Source organism: Phyllobates terribilis, unplaced genomic scaffold, assembly GCF_046119375.1.
Source record: "Phyllobates terribilis strain yellow unplaced genomic scaffold, ASM4611937v1 Scaffold_4__5_contigs__length_816908805, whole genome shotgun sequence".
Lineage (NCBI taxonomy): Eukaryota > Metazoa > Chordata > Amphibia > Anura > Dendrobatidae > Phyllobates > Phyllobates terribilis.
In genome coordinates, this window is record NW_027362764.1 from 463,688,379 (window position 1) to 463,711,325 (window position 22,947).

The following is a 22,947-nucleotide window of genomic DNA, read 5'->3' on the forward strand; positions in this document are numbered from 1 at the left end:
AAAGTTTTTTGTTTTTTTAATCATTTCAATGTTTGAAAAGTATTGAAACTACTGGAATGTAAACAATATAAATCCTTTTGCATGGATTTATATTGTGTGACCAACTTGTCAAGCACTTTTCCAAGTGATTCTCAAAATTGCTTGGAAAACTGCTTGAAAAAACGCATGCGAAAACGCATGTAAAAACGCTGAAAAAAACGCTTCTCTCTGGCAGAAAAAAAGCATGTAAATCTGCATGCGTTTTTTTCTGCCAGAGAGAGGCAAAACGCTCTGCATCAAATCTGCTACGTGGGCACATAGCCTAAGCCTAAGGACGAAGTTTAAAATATAACTTGCAAGCTTCCTTGAACACAAAAATCTTGTCCCTACCTCCTGAAAACCTGTCAGGGAGGGCAATTTTAGGTTCAAGCTGGACTGGCCTACCGCAGAAACCCCAACATTAAGGACCTGCAGCCGCTGCTGCTGAACCTCAGAGCGGAGGTCAGTCACCTCCAGAGACCACTTCCGCAGCTGCTCTGCCAGCATTGCAACAGGATCCATGAACCAAGGGAGAAGGAAAAAAAAAAAAACACACACACAAAAAAAAAAAAAAAAAACACAGAAAAATCCACGTGTCACTTTTTTTTTCTTTTTTATGCAAGGCCGGTGATAATGTCACACAAGGTGAGGGAAAGACTAAGTGCACAACAATGGGAAGAGGAGAAGGGAGCCCAAAAACTAGTGAAAGGGTGAGTGGAGACCCCTAGGCAGATCTAATATTACCCTGTCTACCCTAACAACCCTATATAGGTTCCACACCTATTGCCGAGCAGGAACTTAAGCCCTGAATGTCCCTAAAGCTTGGCCCTAGACAGGGAAGGGATGGGGTGAGCACTAGTCAGGCCCCACTACAAACTAAAGACAACAAGGTAAACAAACAAAGGGGATAGGCATAGCTTTAGCAGACACCAGAGAGATAACGCTAACTGTCCTCGAAGGGCACCAGAGAAGAAACTAGCCGACTGCTAGTGCTCCAAGCCTGCACAGAGATACATAGAACTATCACAAGCGCCTCTCTGGAGAAACTGAGAGTTTTTAATTACCAAGCACGGGTGTGTCAATCAGCAGTAGAATGTGGAGGTCGCTGCTGGGTCCTAAAGGAAGGATATAACTATACTACAGAGATGAGAGGATCAAGAAGGCGTCTGCAATGCCAAGCGCAGTGACCTTCTACAGCCGGATCCAGAACAACTGTCTGTCACACCTAACACACTCATGACATTAGCTTGATGGTTGTCACAAATAATTTAGAGATTCGTGGCAGTTCTGGTTATTCTGTAATTTAAATGTATTTTTTTTTGTTTTGGTCCAGCAAGGGTTAATGTTAGTCTCTTGCTGGCAGCCTTTTGTTAGCGGTCAGCTGATGTTGGTTGGTGCCACTCCCACATCCCTTAAAATAGCCACATGATCCATCAGCAGACCACCGGTTATAGTTCATTCTATGCTGACCTCTTTGAAGGAGCCAGTCTCTGGAGAAGCTGAGGTGTTCGTTGCTATTGCAGCGGTGAAGTTTTCTGTTGGAGAGATAAGAGTATTTTATGATGTTATCTTCCCATTGTTTGCCTTCCCTTCCTTCCCTTCCTTGTGTTGTCCTTTTGTAGTGGTGAGACTGGTGTCTCGCTGGCCTGCGCACTAGTCAAGTTAAGTCCAGGGCCTGCGAGGGCTTAGGCATGTGATCGATACGATAGAGGAGCTTAGGGACAGACACATGTTGGTGTCAGGAGATCTCCCTTCCCTAGTTCCCTACTGCTAGGGCCCTCCTTCCTCCTCTATCTCCCATTGCATCCGTGTGTTGACACTGGTACTTCTCTGTGGGAATGAGCTTGTCTCCAACCAGCCTGGAATATTTCCAGTGAATTATGGCATGCCATGGTTTGGTAATAGCAGCCAGTACAAGAAGTGAAGCCATCTACAATTTCCTTCTCATGAATTTTATTTGGTAGACTTGAGTGGCTGCCCAAATATTAGTTTCTCACAAAGAAACTGAAGACGCTGAGTGGCAACAGGTGCAAGTTTCTCCATAATGACCTGTTTGTTAGATATCAAAGGGAGAACAGAGAGGGCAGCATGGTGGCTCAGTGGTTAGCACTGCAGCCTTGCAGCGCTGAGGTCCTGGGTTCAAATCCCACCAAGGACAACATCTGCAAGGAGTTTGCATGTTCTCCGTGTGTTTGCATGGGTTTGCTCCCGGTTCTCTGGTTTCCTCCTACACTCCAAAGACATACTGATAGGTAATGTAGATTGTGAGCCCCAATGGGGAGAGTGCCGATAATGTCTGGAAATTGTCTGAATTGAAAAGCGCTACGGAATATGTTGGCCTTATATAAATAAAAGGATTATTATTGTATAAAAGCAGCAAAAGATTTAAAAAAAACTATATAAATGTGGTATTGCTGTAATCGTACTGACCCGAAGAATAAAGCTGCTTTATCAATTTTACCACACACGGAATGGCTTAAAAAAAAAAAAAATAAATAAATAAATAAATTCCTGAATTGCTAGTTTTTGTTCATTCTGCCTCCCAAAAATCTGAATAGAAAGCAAGCAAAAAAAATGTATGTACCTGAAAATGGTACCAATAAAAACAACAACCCGTCCCAAAAAAACAAGCCCTCACATGACTCTGCCGGCAGAAATCTAGAAAAATTATAGCTCTCAAAATATGGAGATGCAAAAAAAAGCACCTTTTAGTGTGTGACAGCTGTCAAACATAAAAACCCGATATAAATCTGGTGTCACTGTAATCGCACAGACCCGAAGAATAACGGCATAAACAAAACAACCAAAAAAAATAGAACAAATTATTGAACTGCTGTTGATTTGTTCATTCTCAAATAAGTGCTCAGTGTAGAGCACAGGATAAATGTTATCCAAAATGTTATGTAAAATCTTCAGCTCAATCCACAAAAAAGCCCCCACTCCGGTCCATCAAATGTTAACGGAAATATAGGAATATAGGGTGCTTCCGCGTTACTGGTAACACAAAGGCTTTGTATAAGTGAAATGGCTCCTCATCCTCCAAAAGAAATTCAGCAAATTCTGTGCTTCCAAATCCAAATCCCCCCTGCCTTCTGAGCCCCACACTGTGCCTAAACTAAATTTAGTGTCCAAATGTTAGGCATTTTTGTAGCAATGAGAGCCTGCTTACTTTACAGGTGCATGACTCCAGAAGCATGAGCTGAGCACAATGTAAGGGCACTACAATGGCAGTTTGCAATTTTCACTCAGCAATGGAGTCAAATCATCACTACACCTGTGGATAAATTCCCAAAGAGGTATAATTTCCAAAATGGGGTCACTTGATGGGGGATTCTGCTCTTCTAGCACTTTGGTGATCTGTAAATGGAGTCACCAAGCTATTCTAGGAAAATCTGTTCTACAAGAGTCAAACAATGTTTCCATTCTTTAGTCACATCAGGGGGTCTGCAAACACAATGTCACAACTCTGTTGTCAGGTATACTGGGACCAATGGCTCCTTCCCTGTTCCTAATGTTAGGGAGCACCCTAGCTAGCCCTGTTCTCCAAATTACTTCTAATCGTGAAGAAGCCAGGGCCACGTACCTTGCTGAGCTCCTGAATCTGCCCTCAGTCTGTTCCCTCCCCCTCACCCAGAAAAGAAGGGAGTAGTAGTATATGGCAATACACCAACCAGACTAACAAGGTAATAAAAACAGGGATAAAGGAAAATACCAACCATGCAAATTTGCACACACAAACAATAGAGGAAAACAAAAGGAGAGTGGAGGATGGGGGAGAAACCAAAGTAGGAGAGGATTTTCACACTACCAAAACCACGCAACAGTTTTAGATAAATCCACCAAACGCCTTCTCTAACAATATCTCTCTACCAACTCTTGAACCATGCAGCAATGAAGCTAGCTCTGGCAATGCCTGCTTGCCAGGGTTTAGTATATATAAGAGAGGGGAGTGGCCAACAGTGAACAGCTGAAAGCCTTAATGCAGGTAAGTTTCCAGGAGCACTCAACTGAGCAGATTAAACCCTGCACTGCTAGAAGAAACCTGCACCATTTAATATGAAGGAGAAGTGCTTATAGTCAGTGCAAGAGTAGGAAAAATCAGATGGCGCAGTCTTTTCGTTCCGCTCTGTCGCAGTAGACCCGTTACACGCGACATCGAGTTCGCTATCTATTCCAGTCAAATTTGTACTACAAAAGTCAATTGGCACTCCTTCCCTCCAAGCTCTCTAGTGAACACAAAAAGTAGTTTTCCGCCACTTATGGCGTATCAGTGTACTCAGGAGAAATTGCACAACAAATTGTATAGGCCATTTTCTTCCGTTACCCTTGTGAAAATGAAAAATTTGGAGCAGAAGCAACATTTTTGAGGGAAAAATGTATTTTTTTAATTTTCATAGCTCAATGTTAAAATATTCTGTTTAGCACTTGTGGGTTCAAGGTGCTCACTACAGCTCTAAATAAACTTCTTGAGGGGTCCAGTTTCCACTGTTTAGGCACATCAGGGGCTATACAAACACGACATGACATCCTCTATCGATGCCAGCCGATTTTGCACTCCTAAAGTCAAAAGTCAAAACTCCTTCCCTTCCAAGCCCTGACGTGCGTCCAAACAGTAGATTTTCCCCACATATGGGATATCGGCATACTCAGGAGAACTTGCATAACAAAGTACCCAGTCCACTTTCTCCTGTTACCCTTGTAAAAATACCAAACTTGGAGCTAAAACAACATTTTGTGTGAAAAATTAAAATTTTCATTTTTTTCTTCCACGTTACTTTAATTCCTGCGAATGCAACTCAAGGGTTAATAAACTTCCTGAATGTGGTTTTGAGCATTTTGTGGGGTGCAGTTTTTAAAATGGTGTCACTTTTGGACATTATCTGTCATATAGGACCCCAAAGTCACTTCACATGTGATGTGGTCCATAAAAAAAATGGTTTTGTAACTTTTATTGGAAAAAGGAGAAATTGCTGGTCAACTTTTAACTCTTCAAACTTACAAACAAAAAAAAATTATATTTCAAAAATTATGCTGATGTAAAGTAGATATGTGGTAAATGTTTTTTATTAACGATTTTGTGTGATATAACTATCTGGTTTAAGGGCATAAAAACTAAACGTTTGTTAACGTTTTGTAAAAATAACTACACATTACCACAGAATTCAAGGGGTATGAGATTCCGATAAGAGCTGACATCAACGGGGTCACATCCGCCTAAAAAAAACAAAAAACAAATAAATATAAAATTATGAAGTTTTACATATAAATAAGTCTAACCAATATTAATAAGGCTAAGAAAACAACAATTTGAAAGGTTTTTATTCAAATTCCTTTTATGATATTTCTAAAATAAGATATCTTACCACATATAGTTAATTAAAAATGGACCACAAATATTTTGCTTGTGGCTATTAATATGATACCTTATCACATTCTCATTTCTTTAAGGCTGCATTTATACTGTGTTTTTGCAGCACCAACCATCATGGTAAAAACACAATTTTTGAGGCGATTTTCTAATATTACGGCAAAGGGGACATTTTTTTTTTGACCCGGTTGCAAGAAAAATTTATATATATATATATATATATATATATATATATATATATATACACACACACACTTTTATGATTGTACACTGTTATAGGCAGCAACGTTATTATATGGGGAACCTCGAGAGTCTGACAGCTTTGTATGAAAAGCTGAAGACACTTATTTCATTCTGACATCTAGTCACCAAAGCATTAACAGAAAATTAAGTATCAAAAGAGCCCATGGTGATATATTGAGAGAAAACACAAAAATCAATCAAACAAATGGAAGTTGTGCAAAGGAAAAGCAAAATCCATAGACTTGGACAAATAGGAAGGACTTACATGCGAGTTTGATGTCTGTATTACAGCACAAAGGCACAGCCATGCCAACCCTGCTTTCTAATCATTGAGCAGTGCTCACCAGCTACTCCTCGCCTCTTAAAGAATAGACTGATCGGTACTGACATCTCGGGAGATGACAGCTTCTAATAAGGTGTGCAGCTTCGCTATTTAATGAGAATAAGCCAGAGATCGGCACAGAAAAAGTCAGAAAGAATATTACTACATTTTCTGTGTGGAATAATACAATTCCGAATAAAAAAATTTTTTTGTTCTGCTAAAATTAAAAAAATAAAAAATAAATAATAGCCCAATTTTGGATTTAAACTTAAAGTCCCATTTTGCAAATCTGACGTGTAAATTTACATTTTTAGTGGATTTACTCCTCCTTGTCCAGCATCCACATCGGTACTCCATGGTACTCAGTCTAAAGACTTGGAAACTTCCTCATCCAGCACACGAATGCCAGCACTACGCATTAGGACTCAAGCAATGTCATGACACGCATTCGTCCTATATGTCACGGGACCTCTGAAAACGCCAGGGGAACCTAGGATGCCAACATTTGACAGGCGACTGAGGAAGTTCACAGGACCATGGTCCGGTTGCCACACAATACCAACATGAAAGACACAGCCGACTCCCAACAGAAAAGGCTAAGATTATTTAATACCATCTCTGCCTTCCCGATGCTATGTTTAGTGTCGGCGCTTCCTCCTCCGAATCCAGTGAGCATATGATCACTGGGTGTAGGGAGAGAGCAGGAGCTTTTGGGGTCTAGGAGACCCATTTAGTTCTGATATGCATGCAAGATGCTGAATTTCCTCTGTAACTGAGGCTAATAAACCAGTTGCAGAGGAAATTCAGCAATAAAAAGATGTATTAATCCTTTACAATTCAATCCCACCCCAAGGTATTTTATGAATTTATGGGGAACACAGTGTGTGTAAAATAAATAAAAGAAAAAATATATAAACACCACAAGTCCGAACTGATGTTTCTAGCCCATGTCCCTTTGAAGATAAAAATGTTTTATAACAGTCCTTGTTTGTTTCTTTTTTTCACCATTGTGATCTACTGCTTGCTTAATGCAGACTTCCATTAATGGCAGACCTGGAGATCATTGTTAGTCCTACAGCTGCCAAATCAACTACCAGGGTCATGTGATCACATCCTGAAAGAGTTGGAGGGGTGTAACTAGGTGACAGAGGAAGGTCCTCCACCTGTCAACCACTTAGATGCTGTAGTCACTAAGGGAATTTTTCCACTTTTTTTTTGCCTGTACTTTGGAGATAAAAATAATTGTAGGTTTCCGGTTTCATTAAAATTTTTACATAGTTTGGCTTTTACAAGCTCTTTGTTTCCCTGCTCCTTAAACAGAGATGAGAGGGCCTCAGTAAAAGAAAGTTAAAAGTTACTAAATTAGAATGCGCTCACTGGCTGTTTCTCATTTAACTCATTCTGCAGCTAGCAATAGTCAGTGCAATACAGAGGGCATAGAGGGCAATCGGTGGAAAATCTTTTTGGTCAATACATCCCAACAAGCATGAAAGGCAATGAGATTCATGCTGGAGCCATTTTCATCAAGCCTTACTAAAGTCTAAATGTTTCAATAATACAGCGGAGGTGTATCAGTATAACTAGGCAGATTTGCCGATGGATAGCCAGGCTGGATGTCACCGGCTTCTAGCAAAAAGAAAGACATAAAACACCAGACACAAAGAAATATTACTATTGCTAGTGTGCAGTGAAATAATGGCCTAGCTCAGTTATTTTTTTCAAAGAGATTTCGCTCAATAACTTTGCCTTACACATTTACTGAAGGTAAAAGGAACCATGAGAAACATTATGAGAAAGCTAAAAGGAAATAGAAATAGAAAAGATAATCCAGACCATTGTGTATAGTGAAGCCAGTCTAATCGAGTAAAGATGTTTAATCCATTAGGAACAATGCCTAATGGGTTAAACATCTCAAAAATATACATCACACCTCTCTACGGAATAAGTGAGAAACGTTTGTGAGATAGGACTGTCACCGATCACTCTAAAAGGGATCCTGAGACCCCTATTCCGCCGAACCTGCGTGGCCACAGTGATGAGGAGTGTAAGCGGAGCACTGGTTCATAACACGCACACAGCCGCTCCATTCAAAGTGATGACATGCGGCATAGTTTATGTGGGAGACAGAAGTTAGTATCCAGACGTGCAATACTGAAAATACTTACATTTTATTGCGTACATTCAGAAGTTTGTGAATCACGTACATGTTCTAAGTGTGATTTTCACGGATAGGACACGTATCAATTACAATCTATGGGGCTGTTCGTGTTTTTATACAGGCCTTCAAAAAAATTCTTGGAACCCTGTGTCTTTGATTCGAGAAATACAAATCACCCATATAAAGTTAGGTCCAGATATATTAGGACAGTGACAGACTCAGCGTGATTTGCGCTCTACATGCCACTATTTTTTATTTAAAATGAAACAACTGAGATGCAATTGAAGTGTAGACTCAGGTTTAATTAAAGGGGTTGAACAAAAATATCCTGTGAAACCATTTTTCTACAAAGCCTCTTCAATTCAGGGGCTCAAAAGTAATTGGTCAAATGAACTTTACCGGTAATAAAATGTTCATTCTTAATACTTTGCAGAGAATCCTTTGCAAGCAATGACTGCCTGACGTCTTCAAGCTATGAACGTCACCAAACACTGTGTTTCCTCCTTTGTTATACTTTGCCAGACCTTTACCTGTGGCGGACTTCCGTTGTAGCTTGTTTGTGGGTCTTTATAACTTATGTTTTGTCTTAAGTATGTGAAATGCTGCTCAATGGGGTTGAGATCTGCTGACAGCAGAATATTCCACTTCTTTGCCTTAAAAAAAACTCCTGGGTTACTCTTGCAGTATGTTTTGGGTCATTGTTCATCTGTACTGTGAAGCGCCGTCCAATCAACCTTGATGCATTTTGTTAAATCTGAGCATAAAGTATGGCCCTGTACACTTCAGAATTCATCCAGCTGCTTCTGTCTACAGTCACATCATCAATAAACACTAGTGACCCAGTGCCATTAGAAGCCATGCATGCCCATGCCATCACACTGCCTCCACCATGTGTTACAGAGGATGTGGTGAGCTTTGGATCATGAGCTGTTCCAAGTCTTCTCCATACTTTCTTTTTCCCATCATTCTGGTACAGCTCCATCTTAGCTTCATTTTTCCAAAGAATGTTTTTCCAGAACTGGGTTGGCTTCTTTAGATGCTTTTTTGGCAAAGTCTATTCTGGCCTTTCTATTTTTCAGAGTGAGTAATTGTTTGCAACTTGTGGTGAACCCTCTGTATTTGCTCTCATGAAGTCTTCTTTTTACGGTAGACTTAGATACTGAAACAAATACTTCCTGGAGAGTGTCCTTCACATTAGTGGATGTTATTAAGGGATTTTTCTTCACCATTGAAAAGATTCTGCAATTATCCACCGCTATTTTATTCTGTGGACATCTAGGACTTTCTAAGTTCCAAGCTCACCAGTGCATTCATTTTTTTGCAAAATGTACAAAACTGTTGATTTGGCCACTCCTCACATTTCCGCTGTCTCTTTGATAGATTTCTTCTTTTTTTCAGGCTAATGATTGTCTGTTTCACTTCCATTGAGAGCTCCTTTGACCGCATGTTGTGGGTTCACAGCAACAGAAATGCAAATGCTACACCTGGAATCAGCTCAAGAACTTTTACCTACTTAAATGAAGATGGATTAATGAGGGAAAAGCCCATGCAGCCCATCAAAGAGCTTTTTCAGACAAATGGCAATTACTTGTACTCTGCTGATAAGAGGCAGCTGTAATTCCTAAACCCTTACTCCAATTAGGATGTGAATACCTTCAAATTAAATCTGAGAGTCTGCACTTTAAGCCCATATTAATTATTATTTAACTGTATCTTGAATGTGTTTTGGTAAATAGCTAAAATGCCATACTTGTGTCACTCTCCAACTATTTCTGGACCAAACTGGATGTGTAATAGTCCAAAGATATCACACACAGCACTCGAATGACGTAGGTGTTGAATCCAAGTGCACTCCGATTTTAACATTGTAATGAGTTGGAGAAGCATAGCAATGATTTTTTGTTTTTTGGGGGCATATAAGAAAATGAGTGATAATGAAAACTTACCAAAGACTGATTAAAATTTGATCCAGCACACTAAATATCACTCTGCTATTTTCACATATGAAAATCAATGATGTCTGAATAAGCCCTAAGAAAGAAAAAACACTCTCGTACCTGGTTGACATCAAGTCTTTTCAAGCTCGACAAATTCCATTCTGAAAATAAAAGACACAGGTTAGCCTTTATTATTATAAAGACTGTTATGGTTAATATCTTACATCTTTCTTTGATTATTATTTAACCACTTCACAACCCAGCCTGTTTTCACCTTCCTGACCAGGCCAATTTTTTTTTTTTTTTAATTCTGACCAGTGTCACTTTATGTCACTCTGAAATGTTTAAACATATGCCAGTGATTCTGAGACTCTTTTTTCGTGTCATCAAGTACTTCATGTTATTGGTAAATTTTGGTTGATATAATTTGTGTTTATTTATGAAAATATAAAAAAATTGGCAAAAATCTTTTAGTTAAAAGTGACTTTGAGGGGCCTATATAGCAGAATATACCCAAAAGTTGACACCATTTTAAAAACTACACCCCTCAAAGTGCTAAAAACCAGATTCAAGAAGTTTATTAACCCTTTAGGGGCTTCACAGAAATTAAAGCAATGTGGAAGGAAAATGTTACTTTTTCATACAAAAATATTGCTTTACCTCCAAATATTGCATTTTCAAAAGGGTAACAGGAGAAAATGGACCATGCAATTGTTGTGCAATTTCTCCTGAGAACGCAATACCCCATATGTGGTGGAAAACTAAAGTTTGGACACATGGCAGGGTTTGGAAGGGAAGGAGCAACATTTGACTTTTGGAGCGAAAAACTGGCTTGAACTGGCGTTGAGAGCCCATGATGTGCCTAAACAGTGGAAAATCCCCACAAGTAACCCCATTTTAGAAACTACACCCATAAAGTAACTTATTTAAAAGGAGAAAATGGACCATACAATATGTTGCTTGATTTCTCCTGAGTAAACCGAAATCACCGAAATCCCATGTGTGGTGGAAAACTAGTTTTGGGCACATGGCAAGGCTCGAAAGGGAAGGAGATCCAATTGAATTCTGAAGCGCCATTTTGACTGGAATAGATTGCGGATTCCATGTTATATTTGAAGAGACCCTGACATGACAAAACATCAGAAACCCCCACAAGTGACACCTTTTTGGAAACTAAATCTCTTGAGGAATTTATATAGGAGCATAGTGCACATTATTAAACCTCAGGTAATTCACAGAATTGTATAAAATTGGACTCAGTCAATGAAAAATGACCGTTTTTTTCCACTAAATTGTTGCTTTTGCCCCAATTTTTCAATTTTCAAAAGAGATAATAGGACACAATGAACAGTATAATTTGATATGCAATTCATCCCGAGTACTTCAACACCCCACACAACACTCCACATGTTTTGGACAACTACTTGTGAGGCACAGAGCAAAGCTCAGAAGGGAAGGAGCACCATATTAGAGCTCTGATTTTGCTGGAATGGTTTGAGGGTGACATGTCACACTGGCAGAGCCCCTGAGGTGCCAAAAGAGAAGAACCCCCATACATGACTCCATTTTTCAAACTATACCTCTCAGGTGCAGTGATCATATTGACACCATGAGTATTACACAAAATTTTATACTACTGTGTGGCGAAGAAAAAATAACTACATTTTTACCACAAAAATTTAGTTTTAGCCCAACACTGTACATTTTCACATGAGGAAATTGGTAAAAATGGCACCAAAATTTGTCCCACAATTTCTGCTGAATGTGCCAATAGCCCAATTGTGGCTATACAGTACCGCTTAGCCACATGGTGAGACTCGGAAGGGAAGGAGCGCTATTTGACTCTTAAAGAAAAAATGTTTGTGGAATAGTTTGCGGACTGGATACATAGCACCCCTAAAGTGCCAGAAGAGCAGAATACCATAGCAGATCTGATACATACCTGCATGCTGTCTACTGTAGACACTAATTATGCAACACTAGTTTTGATTTTGCATGCTGGGTGTATCATATCCCACAGTGTTATTACCAGCTGTATTGTATATGAGAGATTTCCTCTCACTTGGGCCCTATTTACTTGATTGATTGATTGCATTCCAATATCATGTATATGAAGGGGTTAATGACTCATCTATCTACAGTGGGTACAGAAAGTATTCAGACCCCTTTAAATTGTTCACTCTTTGTTTCATTGCAGCCATTTGGTAAATTCTAAAAAGTTATTTTTTTTCTCATTAAAGTTCACTCTGTACCCCATCTTGACTGGAAAAAAAATGTATGTAGAAATGTAGAATTTTTTGCAAATTTATTAAAAAAGAAAAACTGAAATATCACATGGTCATAAGTATTCAGACCCTTTGCTCAGACACTCATATTTAAGTCACATGCTGTCCATTTCCTTGTGATCTTCCTTGAGATGGTTCTACTCCTTCATTGGAGTCCAGCTGTGTTTAATTAAACTGATATGACTTGATTTGGAAAGGCACACACCTGTCTATATAAGACCTCACAGCTCACAGTGCATGTCAGACCAAATGAGAATCATGAGCTCAAAGGAACTGCCCAAGGAGCTCAAAGACAGAATTGTGGCAAGGCACAGATCTGGCCAAGGTTACCAAAGAATTTCTGCATTACTCAAGGTTCCTTAGAGCACAGTGGCCTCCATAATCCTTAAATGGAAGAAGTTTGGGGCCACCAGAAGTCTTCCTAGACCTGGCCGTCCAGCCAAATTGAGCAATCGTGGAAGAAGAGGCATTAAGAGAGAGGTAAAGAAGAACCCCAAGGTCACTATGGCTGAGTTCCAGAGATGCAGTAGGGAGATGGGAGAAAGTTCCACAGAGTCAACTATCACTGCAGCCCTCCACCAGTCGGGCCTTTATGGCAGAGTGGCCCAACGGAAGCCTCTCCTCATGGAGGACTCCCAGACTATGAGAAATAAGATTCTCTGCTCTGATGAGAGGAAGACAGAACTTTTTGGTGATAATTCTAAGCGGTATGTGTGGGGAAAACCAAGCACTGCTCATCACCTGCCCAATGCAATCCCAACAGTGAAACATGGTGGTGGCAGCATCATGCTATGGGGGTGTTTTTCAGCTGCAGGGACAGGACGACTGGTTGCAATTGAAGGAAACATGACTGCGGCCAAGTACAGAGATATCCTGGATGAAAACCTCTTCCAGAGTGCTCTGGACCTCAGACTTGGCCGAAGGTTCAGCTTCCAACAAGACAATGACCCTAAGTACACAGCTAAAATAACAAAGGACTGGCTTCAGAACAAATCTGTGACCATTCTTGACTGGCACAGCCAGAGCCCTGACCTAAACCCAATTGAGCATCTCTGGAGAGACCTGAAAATGGCTGCCCACCAATGTTCACCATCCAACCTGATGGAACTGGAGAGGATCTGCAAGGAAGAATGGCAGAGGATCACCAAATCCAGGTGTGAAAAGTTTGTTGCATAATTCCCATGGAGACTCATGGCTGTACTAGCTCGAAAGGGTGCTTTTACTCAATACTGAGCAAAGGGTCAGAATACTTATGACCATGTGATATTTCAGTTTTTCTTTTTAAATAAATTTGCAAAAATTTCTACATTTCTGTTTTTTTCAGTGAAGATGGGGTGCAGAGTGTACTTTAATGAGGAAAAAAATGAACTTTTTAGAATTTACCAAATGGCTGCAATGAAACAAAGAGTGAAAAATTTAAAGAGGTCTGAATACTTTCCGTACCCACTGTATGATAGGGATATTACACCTGTGCTTTTTTCTGTGAGCCGATGCATATATCCTTGGGATATTGATGTATTTGAACTTCTATATTTAACATATGATTTGACTGATTGGGGCAGATGCTATACATGTTCTATGTACTTTGGGGTATCCAGTTTGACATCCATTTCTGCTTTTTGTCTCCTTTTTAACCTTCTTGAAATGCATGTTATGTACTATATGATATTTAATAAACTGATTTTGTTTTTGATTCTGGCTGTGATGCTCCATGTTTGATGTAGGAACTTATGTTTGTCAGGAGTGCCTTTACACAGAGTCCACTTATAGGTTTTCTCCATCAAGTAACACTATTTTGGAAATTACCAGCAGGCATATTGACAATTTTGACTCTATGGGTATTTTCCAGAAACAAGCAGCAATGGATGTTGCTGTGTGAAAATATCAAATCCGCCATTGTAGTGTCTGTACGTTGTAGTGCCCAGTATGTTGTAATGCCCAGTACATTATGCCCAGCTTGTGCTTTTGGGAACTCTCATCGCTACAGAAATGACAAACGTGAATGCTGTGTTTAGGCACACTTTTGGGGCTCAGAGAGGAGGGGGCATCAGGATTTGGGAGTCCAGAATTTGCTTGATTTCTTTTGGGGATCGAGGAGGCTTTTTTCTGGATTAAATTAAAGCTTTTATTGGGAACATTTTACATAATATTTTGGATCACATTTATGCTGCGCTCCATGCTGAGCATTGAAATCGGGGTTTCCATCTAAGGCCACGGCCCCACTATCAGTATTCGGTTAGTATTTTATCTCAGGAGTGGGAGCCAAAATCAGGTGAGGAACAATCAGAGAAAATGTATAATAGAAACTAGTGTACCAATTCGCCTTAATCTCCAAATGACTTGATTCAGATGAAAACCCTGACGAGTCCCTTCATTATTATGTGGCAGTAGAGTTGCTCTGGACTACGTCTGGCCTTTGTTCAGTGGTGTCCTTTTATTCAAACGTACACAAAACTCTGGCCAATGGCGCTTTTGTGCCCCCTAAAAGGGCAGACACTGTCAAATCATAGGCCAGACAGCATCCATAAAGTCTCCATCAGCCTCATTATAGGGAATCTTCTGCCTGAGGATTGGTCTGAATCACGTATTTCATAGATTTACACTGAAACCCCGGTGTAAGTGCTCATCGCAGAGCTCAGCATAAATGTGAGCCGAGCCTTACTGCGATATTTGGAAGACAGGATGAAGAAATCTATAGTAGACCAAGAATTGGTTTTATTTATTTTCTACAATTTTCTTCGTGCGGTATAAGTGATTAGATAGAGTTATTCTTCAGGTTGGTACAATTACAGCGATACCAAATATATATTTTTTTTATGTTTGGCTGCTGTCACACACTAAAAGACACTTGGGGTTTTGTGTTAAATTATGTCGAATTTGCCTCTTTTTCTCATTTTTTGTGTTGTTCCAAAAAACACAAAATAAATAAACGTGTATAATAAAACATGTGTAATTGCAATAATTTTCTGGAACAATTTCAAGGGTGTCAACACTTTCAACCATGACTAAATACATACAGTTTTGCTCAAAAGTTTACATACCCCGGCAGAATTTTTCCTTTCTTGGCCTTGTTTCAGAGAATATGAATGATAACAAAAAAGCTTTATCTCCACTCATGGTTATTGGTTGGGTGAAGCCATTTATTGTCAAACTACGATGGTCAGGTAGACCAACAAAAATTTCGGCCACAACTGCCAGGAAAATTGTTCGGGATGCAAAGAAAAACCCAAAAATAACATCAGCTGAAATTCAGGACTCTCTGAATACTAGCGGTGTGGCTGTTTCAAGATGCACAATAAAGAGGCACTTGAAGAAAAATGGGCTGCATGGTGGAGTCGCCAGAAGAAAGCCATTACTGCGCAAATGCCACAAAGTATCTCACCTACAATACGCCAAACAGAACAGAGACAAGCCTCAAAACTTCTGGAACAAGGAGTTCACTTGGAGTGATGAGACCAAAATTTTACTTTTTGGCCACAACCATAAATGTTACATTTGGAGAGAGATCAACAGGGCCTATGATGAAAGAAACACCATTGCTATAGTAAAGCAAGGAGGTGGATAGCTGATGTTTTGGGGATGTGTGAGCTACAAAAGGCACAGGAAACTTGGTAAAAGTTGAAGGAAAGATGAATACAGCTCGTTATCAGCAAATACTGGAGGCAAATTTGCACTCATCAGCCCGGAAGCTGCGCATGGGATGTACTTGGACATTCCAGTATGACAACAATCCAAAACACAAGGCCAAGTCGACCTGTCATTGGCTACAGCAGAACAAAGTGAAGGTTCTGGAGTGGCCATCTCAGTCTCCTGACCTCAAAATCATTGAGCCACTCTGGGGAGCTCTCAAGGGCACAGTTCATGCTAGAAAGCACAGGAATTTACAGGAACTGGAGGCTTTTTGATGAAGAAGAATGGGTAGCTTTACCATCTGAGAAAATAAAGAACCTCATCCACAACTACCACAAAAGACTTCAAGCTGTCATTGATGTTAGAGGGGGCAATACACGGTATTAAGAACTGGGGTATGTGAACTTTTGATCATGGTCATTTGGATGTTTTTGGTTGTCATTAAGATTTAAAAAGAGAAAACACAGTAGTTTGACAATAAATGGCTTCATCCAACCAATAACCATGAGCTTTTTTGTTATCATTCATATTCTCTGTAACAAGGCCAAGAAAGGAAAAATTCTGCCGGGGTATGTAAACTTTTGAGCACAACTGTACATATGTATGTGTGTGTGTATATGTGTGAGTATGTATATGTACAGTACAGACCAAAAGTTTGGACACACCTTCTCATTTTAAGATTTTTCTGTATTTTCATGACTATGAAAATTGTACATTCACACTGAAAGCATCAAAACTATGAATTAACACATGTGGAATTATATACTTAACAAAAAAGTGTGAAACAACTGAAAATATGTCTTATATTTTAGATTCTTCAAAGTAGCCACCTTTTGCTTTGATGACTGCTTTGCACACTCTTGGCATTCTCTTGATGAGCTTCAAAGGGTAGTTACCGGAAATGGTCTTCCAACAATCTTGAAGGAGTTCCCAGAGATGCTTAGCACTTGTTGGCCCTTTTGCCTTCACTCTGCGGTCCAGCTCACCCCAAACCATCTCGATTGGTTTCAGGTCTGGTGACTGTGGAGGCCAGTTCATCTGGCGTAGCACCCCATCACTCTCCTTCTTGGTCAAATAGCCCTTACACAGCCTGGAGGTGTGTTTGGGGTCATTGTCCTGTTGAAAAATAAATGATGGTCCAACTAAACGCAAACCGGATGGAATAGCATGCCGCTGCAAGATGCCGTGGTAGCCATGCTGGTTCAGTATGCCTTCAATTTTGAATAAATCCACAACAGTGTCACCAGCAAAGCACCCCCACACCATCACACCTCCTCCTCCATGCTTCACGGTGGGAACCAGGCATGTAGAGTCCATCCGTTAACCTTTTCTGCGTCGCACAAAGACACGGTGGTTGGAACCAAAGATCTCAAACTTGGACTTATCAGACCAAAGCACAGATTTCCACTGGTCTAATGTCCATTCCTTGTGTTCTTTAGCCCAAACAAGTCTCTTCTGCTTGTTGCCTGTCCTTAGCAGTGGTTTCCTAGCAGCTATTTTACCGTGAAGGCCTGATGCACAAAGTCACCTCTTAACGGTTGTTGTAGAGATGTGTCTGCTACTAGAACTCTGTGTGGCATTGACCTGGTCTCTAATCTGAGCTGCTGTTAACCTGTGATTTCTGAGGCTGGTGACTCGGATAAACTTATCCTCAGAAGCAGAGGTGACTCTTGGTCTTCCTTCCCTGGGGAGGTCCTTATGTGAGACAGTTTCTTTTTAGCGCTTGATGGTTTTTGCAACTGCACTTGGGGACACTTTCAAAGTTTTTTCCATTTTTTCGCACTGACTGACCTTCATTTCTTAAAGTAATGATGGCCACTCGTTTTTCTTTACTTAGAATTTGTATTATGCCAAGAAAAAAGCAGCTAACAGTCTATTCAGTAGGACTATCAGCTGTGTATCCACCAAACTTCTGCACAACACAACTGATGGCCCAACCCCATTTATAAGGCAAGAAATTCCACTTATTAAACCTGACAGGGCACACCTGTGAAGTGAAAACCATTTCCGGTGACTAGCTCTTGAAGCTCATCAAGAGAATGCCAAGAGTGTGCAAAGCAGTCATCAAAGCAAAAGGTGGCTAGTTTGAAGAACCTAGAATATAAGACATATTTTCAGTTGTTTCACACTTTTTTGTTAAGTATATAATTCCACATGTGTTAATTCATAGTTTTGATGCCTTCAGTGTGAATGTACAATTTTCATAGTCATGAAAATACAGAAAAATCTTTAAATGAGAAGGTGTGTCCAAACTTATGGTCTGTACTGTGTGTGTATATATATGATAGATAGATAGATGTAGATATATAGATATATATATATATATATATATATATATATATATATATATATATATATATATATATATACATACACACACACATATACAGTGGGTGAAGTAAGTATTGAACATGTCACCAATTTTCTAAGTAAGTATATTTCTAAAGGTGATATTGACATGAAAAAATAAAAAACACACTGGCGCTTCACACAGGATATAAAAGCTGCTGGTGGTAAGCAGGCTCTGTGTGTATCTGCCTGAACAATGTAATAATAATAAAACCACAAATACTACCGCGCTACGTACTTTCAGAGCTGGTGGCTCTGACTAGATGGATGTAGATAAATACCAAAAGAGAAAATTAAAGTGCAACCCAAATGGATATCCTACTTCTAACTGCCCCCTCAGTGAGGATACACACATAGATCCTAGCTACAATCAACAATGGCTCTATGAAAAAGAAACAGAGAGAAAAGTGGCAGCACTTACTCTGAGACGTATGAGCTACTTCCGTAGAAAGGTGTGTTGATAAGGCAGGCTTTGCAGAATCACAGCCATCAGCCAGCCAGACCGAGCGCAATAGTTCAGCAGTTGATGCGCGCTGTTAACATACGTCCGGCTGGGTCTGTACTGATGAGCCGGCGGGGAAAAGCGGGACGTATGGTAACAGCGCGCATCAACTGCTGAACTATTGCGAGAGGAGCGCAAACAGGTTTTTTTTATTTTTAACTTTTTTATTTCTTTTTTTCACCTCAATGGCTGCGAATTTGCAGCGTAATCGCGGTAGAAATGGTCATGCTGCGTTTTGGAACGCAATGCGAATTCGGCGCGCTAATTAGTGCATCATGTGCACAGCACATCTGAATTCACATTGCTTTACATGGCAGATGGTTTTACAAGCGTTTTCGCGGTCGTAAAAACGCTACAAAAACGCTACGTGGGCACATGGCCTAAACACTCTTGAACATGCTTTTAGTTCTGCAATGGAGTTTTGTGTGGTGAGCGTGCATTCTTTGTTTTCTTTGAAACAATTGTACCTGCTAATTCCAGGGCTTTCTGTAGCTCTCCACATGCTTGACAGCCAACTACCAATTAAGTAAATCTGGGGATGTGCATCTCTGTAATGAGGAGGGGTGTTGACTAATGACATCAACACCCTATATTAGGTGTGCTTAATAATTAGGCAACTTCCTTTCCTTTGGCAAAATGGGTCAGAAGAGAGATTTGAAGGGCTCTGAAAAGTCCAAAATTGTGAGATGTCTTGCAGAGGGATGCATCAGTCTTGAAATTTCCAAACTTTTGAAGCGTGATCACCGAACAATCAAGCGTTTCATGGCAAATAGCCAACAGGGTCGCAAGAAGCGTGTTGGCCAAAAAAGGCGCAAAATAACTGCCCATGAATTGAGGAAAATCAAGCGTGAAGCTGCCAAGATGCCATTTGCCACCAGTTTTGCCATATTTCAGAGCTGCAATGTTACTGGAGTATCAAAAAGAAACAAGGTGTGCGATACTCAGGGATATGGCCAATGTAAGGAAGGCTGAAAAACGACCACCTTTGAACAAGATACATAAGATAAAACGTCAAGAATGGGCCAAGAAATATATTAAGACTGATTTTTCAAAGGTTTTACGGACTGATGAAATGAGAGTGACTCTTGATGGGCCAGAGGCTGGATCAGTAAAGGTAAGAGAGCTCCACTCCGACTCAGACGCCAGCAAGGTGGAGGTGGGGTACTGGTATGGGCTGGTATCATCAAAGATGAACTTGTGGGACCTTTTCGGGTTGAGGATAGAGTGAAGCTCAACTCTCAGACCTACTGCCAGTTTCTGGAAGACAACTTCTTCAAGCAGTGGTACAGGAAGAAGTCGGTATCGTTCAAGAAAAACATGATTTTCATGCAGGACAATGCTCCATCACATGCATCCAACTACTCCACAGTGTGGCTGGCCAGTAGAGGTCTAAAAGAAGAAAAAATAATGACATGGCCCCCTTGTTCACCTGATCTGAGCCCCATAGAGAACCTGTGGTCCATCATAAAATGTGAGATCTACAGGGAGGGAAAACAGTACACCTCTCGGAACAGTGTCTGGGAGGCTGTGGTGGCTTCTGCACGCAATGTTGATTGAAAACAGATCAAGCAACTGACAGAATCTATGGATGGAAGGCTGTTGAGTGTCATCATAAAGAAAGGTGGCTATATTGATCACTAATTTTTTTGGTATTTGTTTTTGCATGTCAGAAATGTTTATGTCTAAATTTTGTGCACTGATATTGGTTTACCTGGTGAAAATAAACAAGTGAGATGGGATTATATTTGGTTTTTATTAAGTTGCCTAATAATTCTGCACAGTAATAGTTACCTGCACAAACAGATATCCTCCTAAGATAGCCAAATCTAAAAAAAAACACTCCAACTTCCAAAAATATTAAGCTTGGATATTTATGAGTCTTTTGGGTTGATTGAGAACATAGTTGTTGATCAATAATAAAAATAATCCTCTAAAATACAACTTGCCTAATAATTCTGCACACAGTGTAGACTTATGGGAACAATTCCTTGTTCTCAACTCTTGAAACTTTCACTTTATATATTATATTGCAGAGACAATGTGACATAACAAATGACCCTGGCAGTTACCTAGGACATTTCATTCTGGTTTGCAGTCTGAACATGCATTAAGATTCACTGGCCTCTTGTCCTGTTTCAAAATATAAATTATCCGTAAGGCTGCTAGAAAAGCAGAGTATCCTACAAAGGAGAATGCTGCTCTATGGGGAACCTGTCTTTTTGAAAATGGCATCTGATCTGTCTGCAGGCAGGATGTTATAAAGCAGGAGGAACTGATCTGATTGATATCTTCGTGGGAATATTTCAGTAAAACTTTAATTTTATTAATTGAAAACCCTGTTGTCTGTATGTATATGAGTCTAGTGGGTGGTCCTACCCAGTGATTGCCAGACTTCCTTGTGTGGCTGGGAATGTAGACATAGCTGTCAATCACTAGTAGGACCTCCCTTTGGACTCCTTTGATTACAAACACCAAGGAATTTAATGAATGAAATGCAAGTTATACTGAAACAAACCTATTTTGCTCAGCTTCTCCTCTATATTATGCTGCCCACATATCATACTGCATGTACATGACAGGTTCCTTTTAATATTCAGCTCCTGAGCCAAAATAAATTGTGTATTCAGTATTCATAATATATAAGAAGCAAAGAAATCCTATTTTGCTAAAGCAGACCTTGTTTTCTATAGACCGTGTTTTGGCATTTTTTTTTAAATCCACTCAGTATACAAGTCAGATTTTATTGTAACTGTTATCTGTACAGTAGCCATATAATTTCTCTCTGACTACAAAGTCCTTTAGAGCTGGTTTCTTCTTCCATTAGGAGCAATATAAGGTTTCAATAATAATTCAGTATATAGTTATAGACAAAGCAATAGTCAATGTTACTGCCATAGCGTGCTGCTATGACAGTGTGGCACGCTCGCTCAGTTATTTGGCATTAGGGAGCCAAACTATGAACAATCATTAATAATTAATAAACTTTACATATGAACAATTGTAGCAGCAAGCGAAAATGTATGGATTTGCAAGAGGATGTAATACGTCTTAGTACTGAGGTGCAGTACAGGCTACGCCATGTGCAGTACCCAAAAGTGTCTGCACACCTCAGTATGAAATTGTATCCACACACAAGTATACTAAGCCAAGCAAATGGCTTCAACCAGACTCATGGGTGGGAACACATAATATAAATGTACCATAAGGACATGCTTAAACAATGTTCTGGGGGGTCGGTTTGGCAATTCTTTCCAAAACTGCAGTATACAAATTGTCTCTTCAGAGAGGAAGAGGACTAGAAATCTAGTGCCATCTACAGGAAGTAGCAATCCTAAAAGTCAATATCGACTCTCTAACAAGCCTTGACACATGACTTAGGATAAAAGCCAAAACCAGAATCTCAATTTGCAGACACTGTGTTTCGGGGTACTGTCCCTCGTCAGTGCAAAGTGTGAGATCTGGATACTGACATAAGAGGGAAGTCCTTTTAAATTCTCATCATCTGTATAAAGTATTCTTCAGGAAGTCATAGGAATTTGCACATTCCTGGACAAGGGATTTGGAATGTTAGATCTCAGAGGAAGAGTCGCGCAAAATGCATTGGGTTTACTCGCAATCTGCCTTTAGCATGTCATGCCCAAGGAAAGAAAAATAAAATATAATGGTTTGTACTGGGGTGAACGCCAGCAAGGAACTGCATCTGCTCCCGATGTAAGTAACCATGCGATATTCATTGTGACCTCCCAGGCTGTTTTTCTTTTTAGCCCATTTGGACTAATCCTGTTTATGCATCTTATGGGGTCCATCATTTAATATGCTTGGCTGTACTGACTACTGTTTATATATTTATTTAGTATAATGACTTGAATTTTGAATACAGCTATTTCGTAGTTTCTATTTGTTCATCAAGCATTTGCACTTTATGTATGATCTTTGGATCAATTTTGGACTACTTGCTGGCAGTCTGGGTGCTATTACCTAATGTGGATTATGAACTATAATGTTCCTTGCTCGTGTCCCTGTGTTTTCTGTCATTTTAATTTTTATTAGTTCCCTGTAGCTGTGATTTTCCTTTTCCCTTTCTATAATTACGAATTAATAAAAGTTTACAATTTTATATATTCTTGTGGATCCT

General features: G+C 39.9%; 1 protein-coding gene across 1 annotated transcript in view; it reads right to left on the reverse strand.

Annotated features, from left to right (window-relative positions):
* The window catches only part of PIGN (phosphatidylinositol glycan anchor biosynthesis class N), a 363,689-nt gene that overhangs the window by 290,579 nt on the left and 50,163 nt on the right, over positions 1-22,947 (reverse strand). The window contains exons 9-10 of the mRNA XM_073678652.1: positions 10,167-10,207; positions 5,173-5,232 (exon numbers count right to left, since the gene is read on the reverse strand). Coding sequence (XP_073534753.1) covers positions 5,173-5,232; positions 10,167-10,207 — 101 coding nt within the window. The remainder of the gene's footprint in view (positions 1-5,172; positions 5,233-10,166; positions 10,208-22,947) is intronic.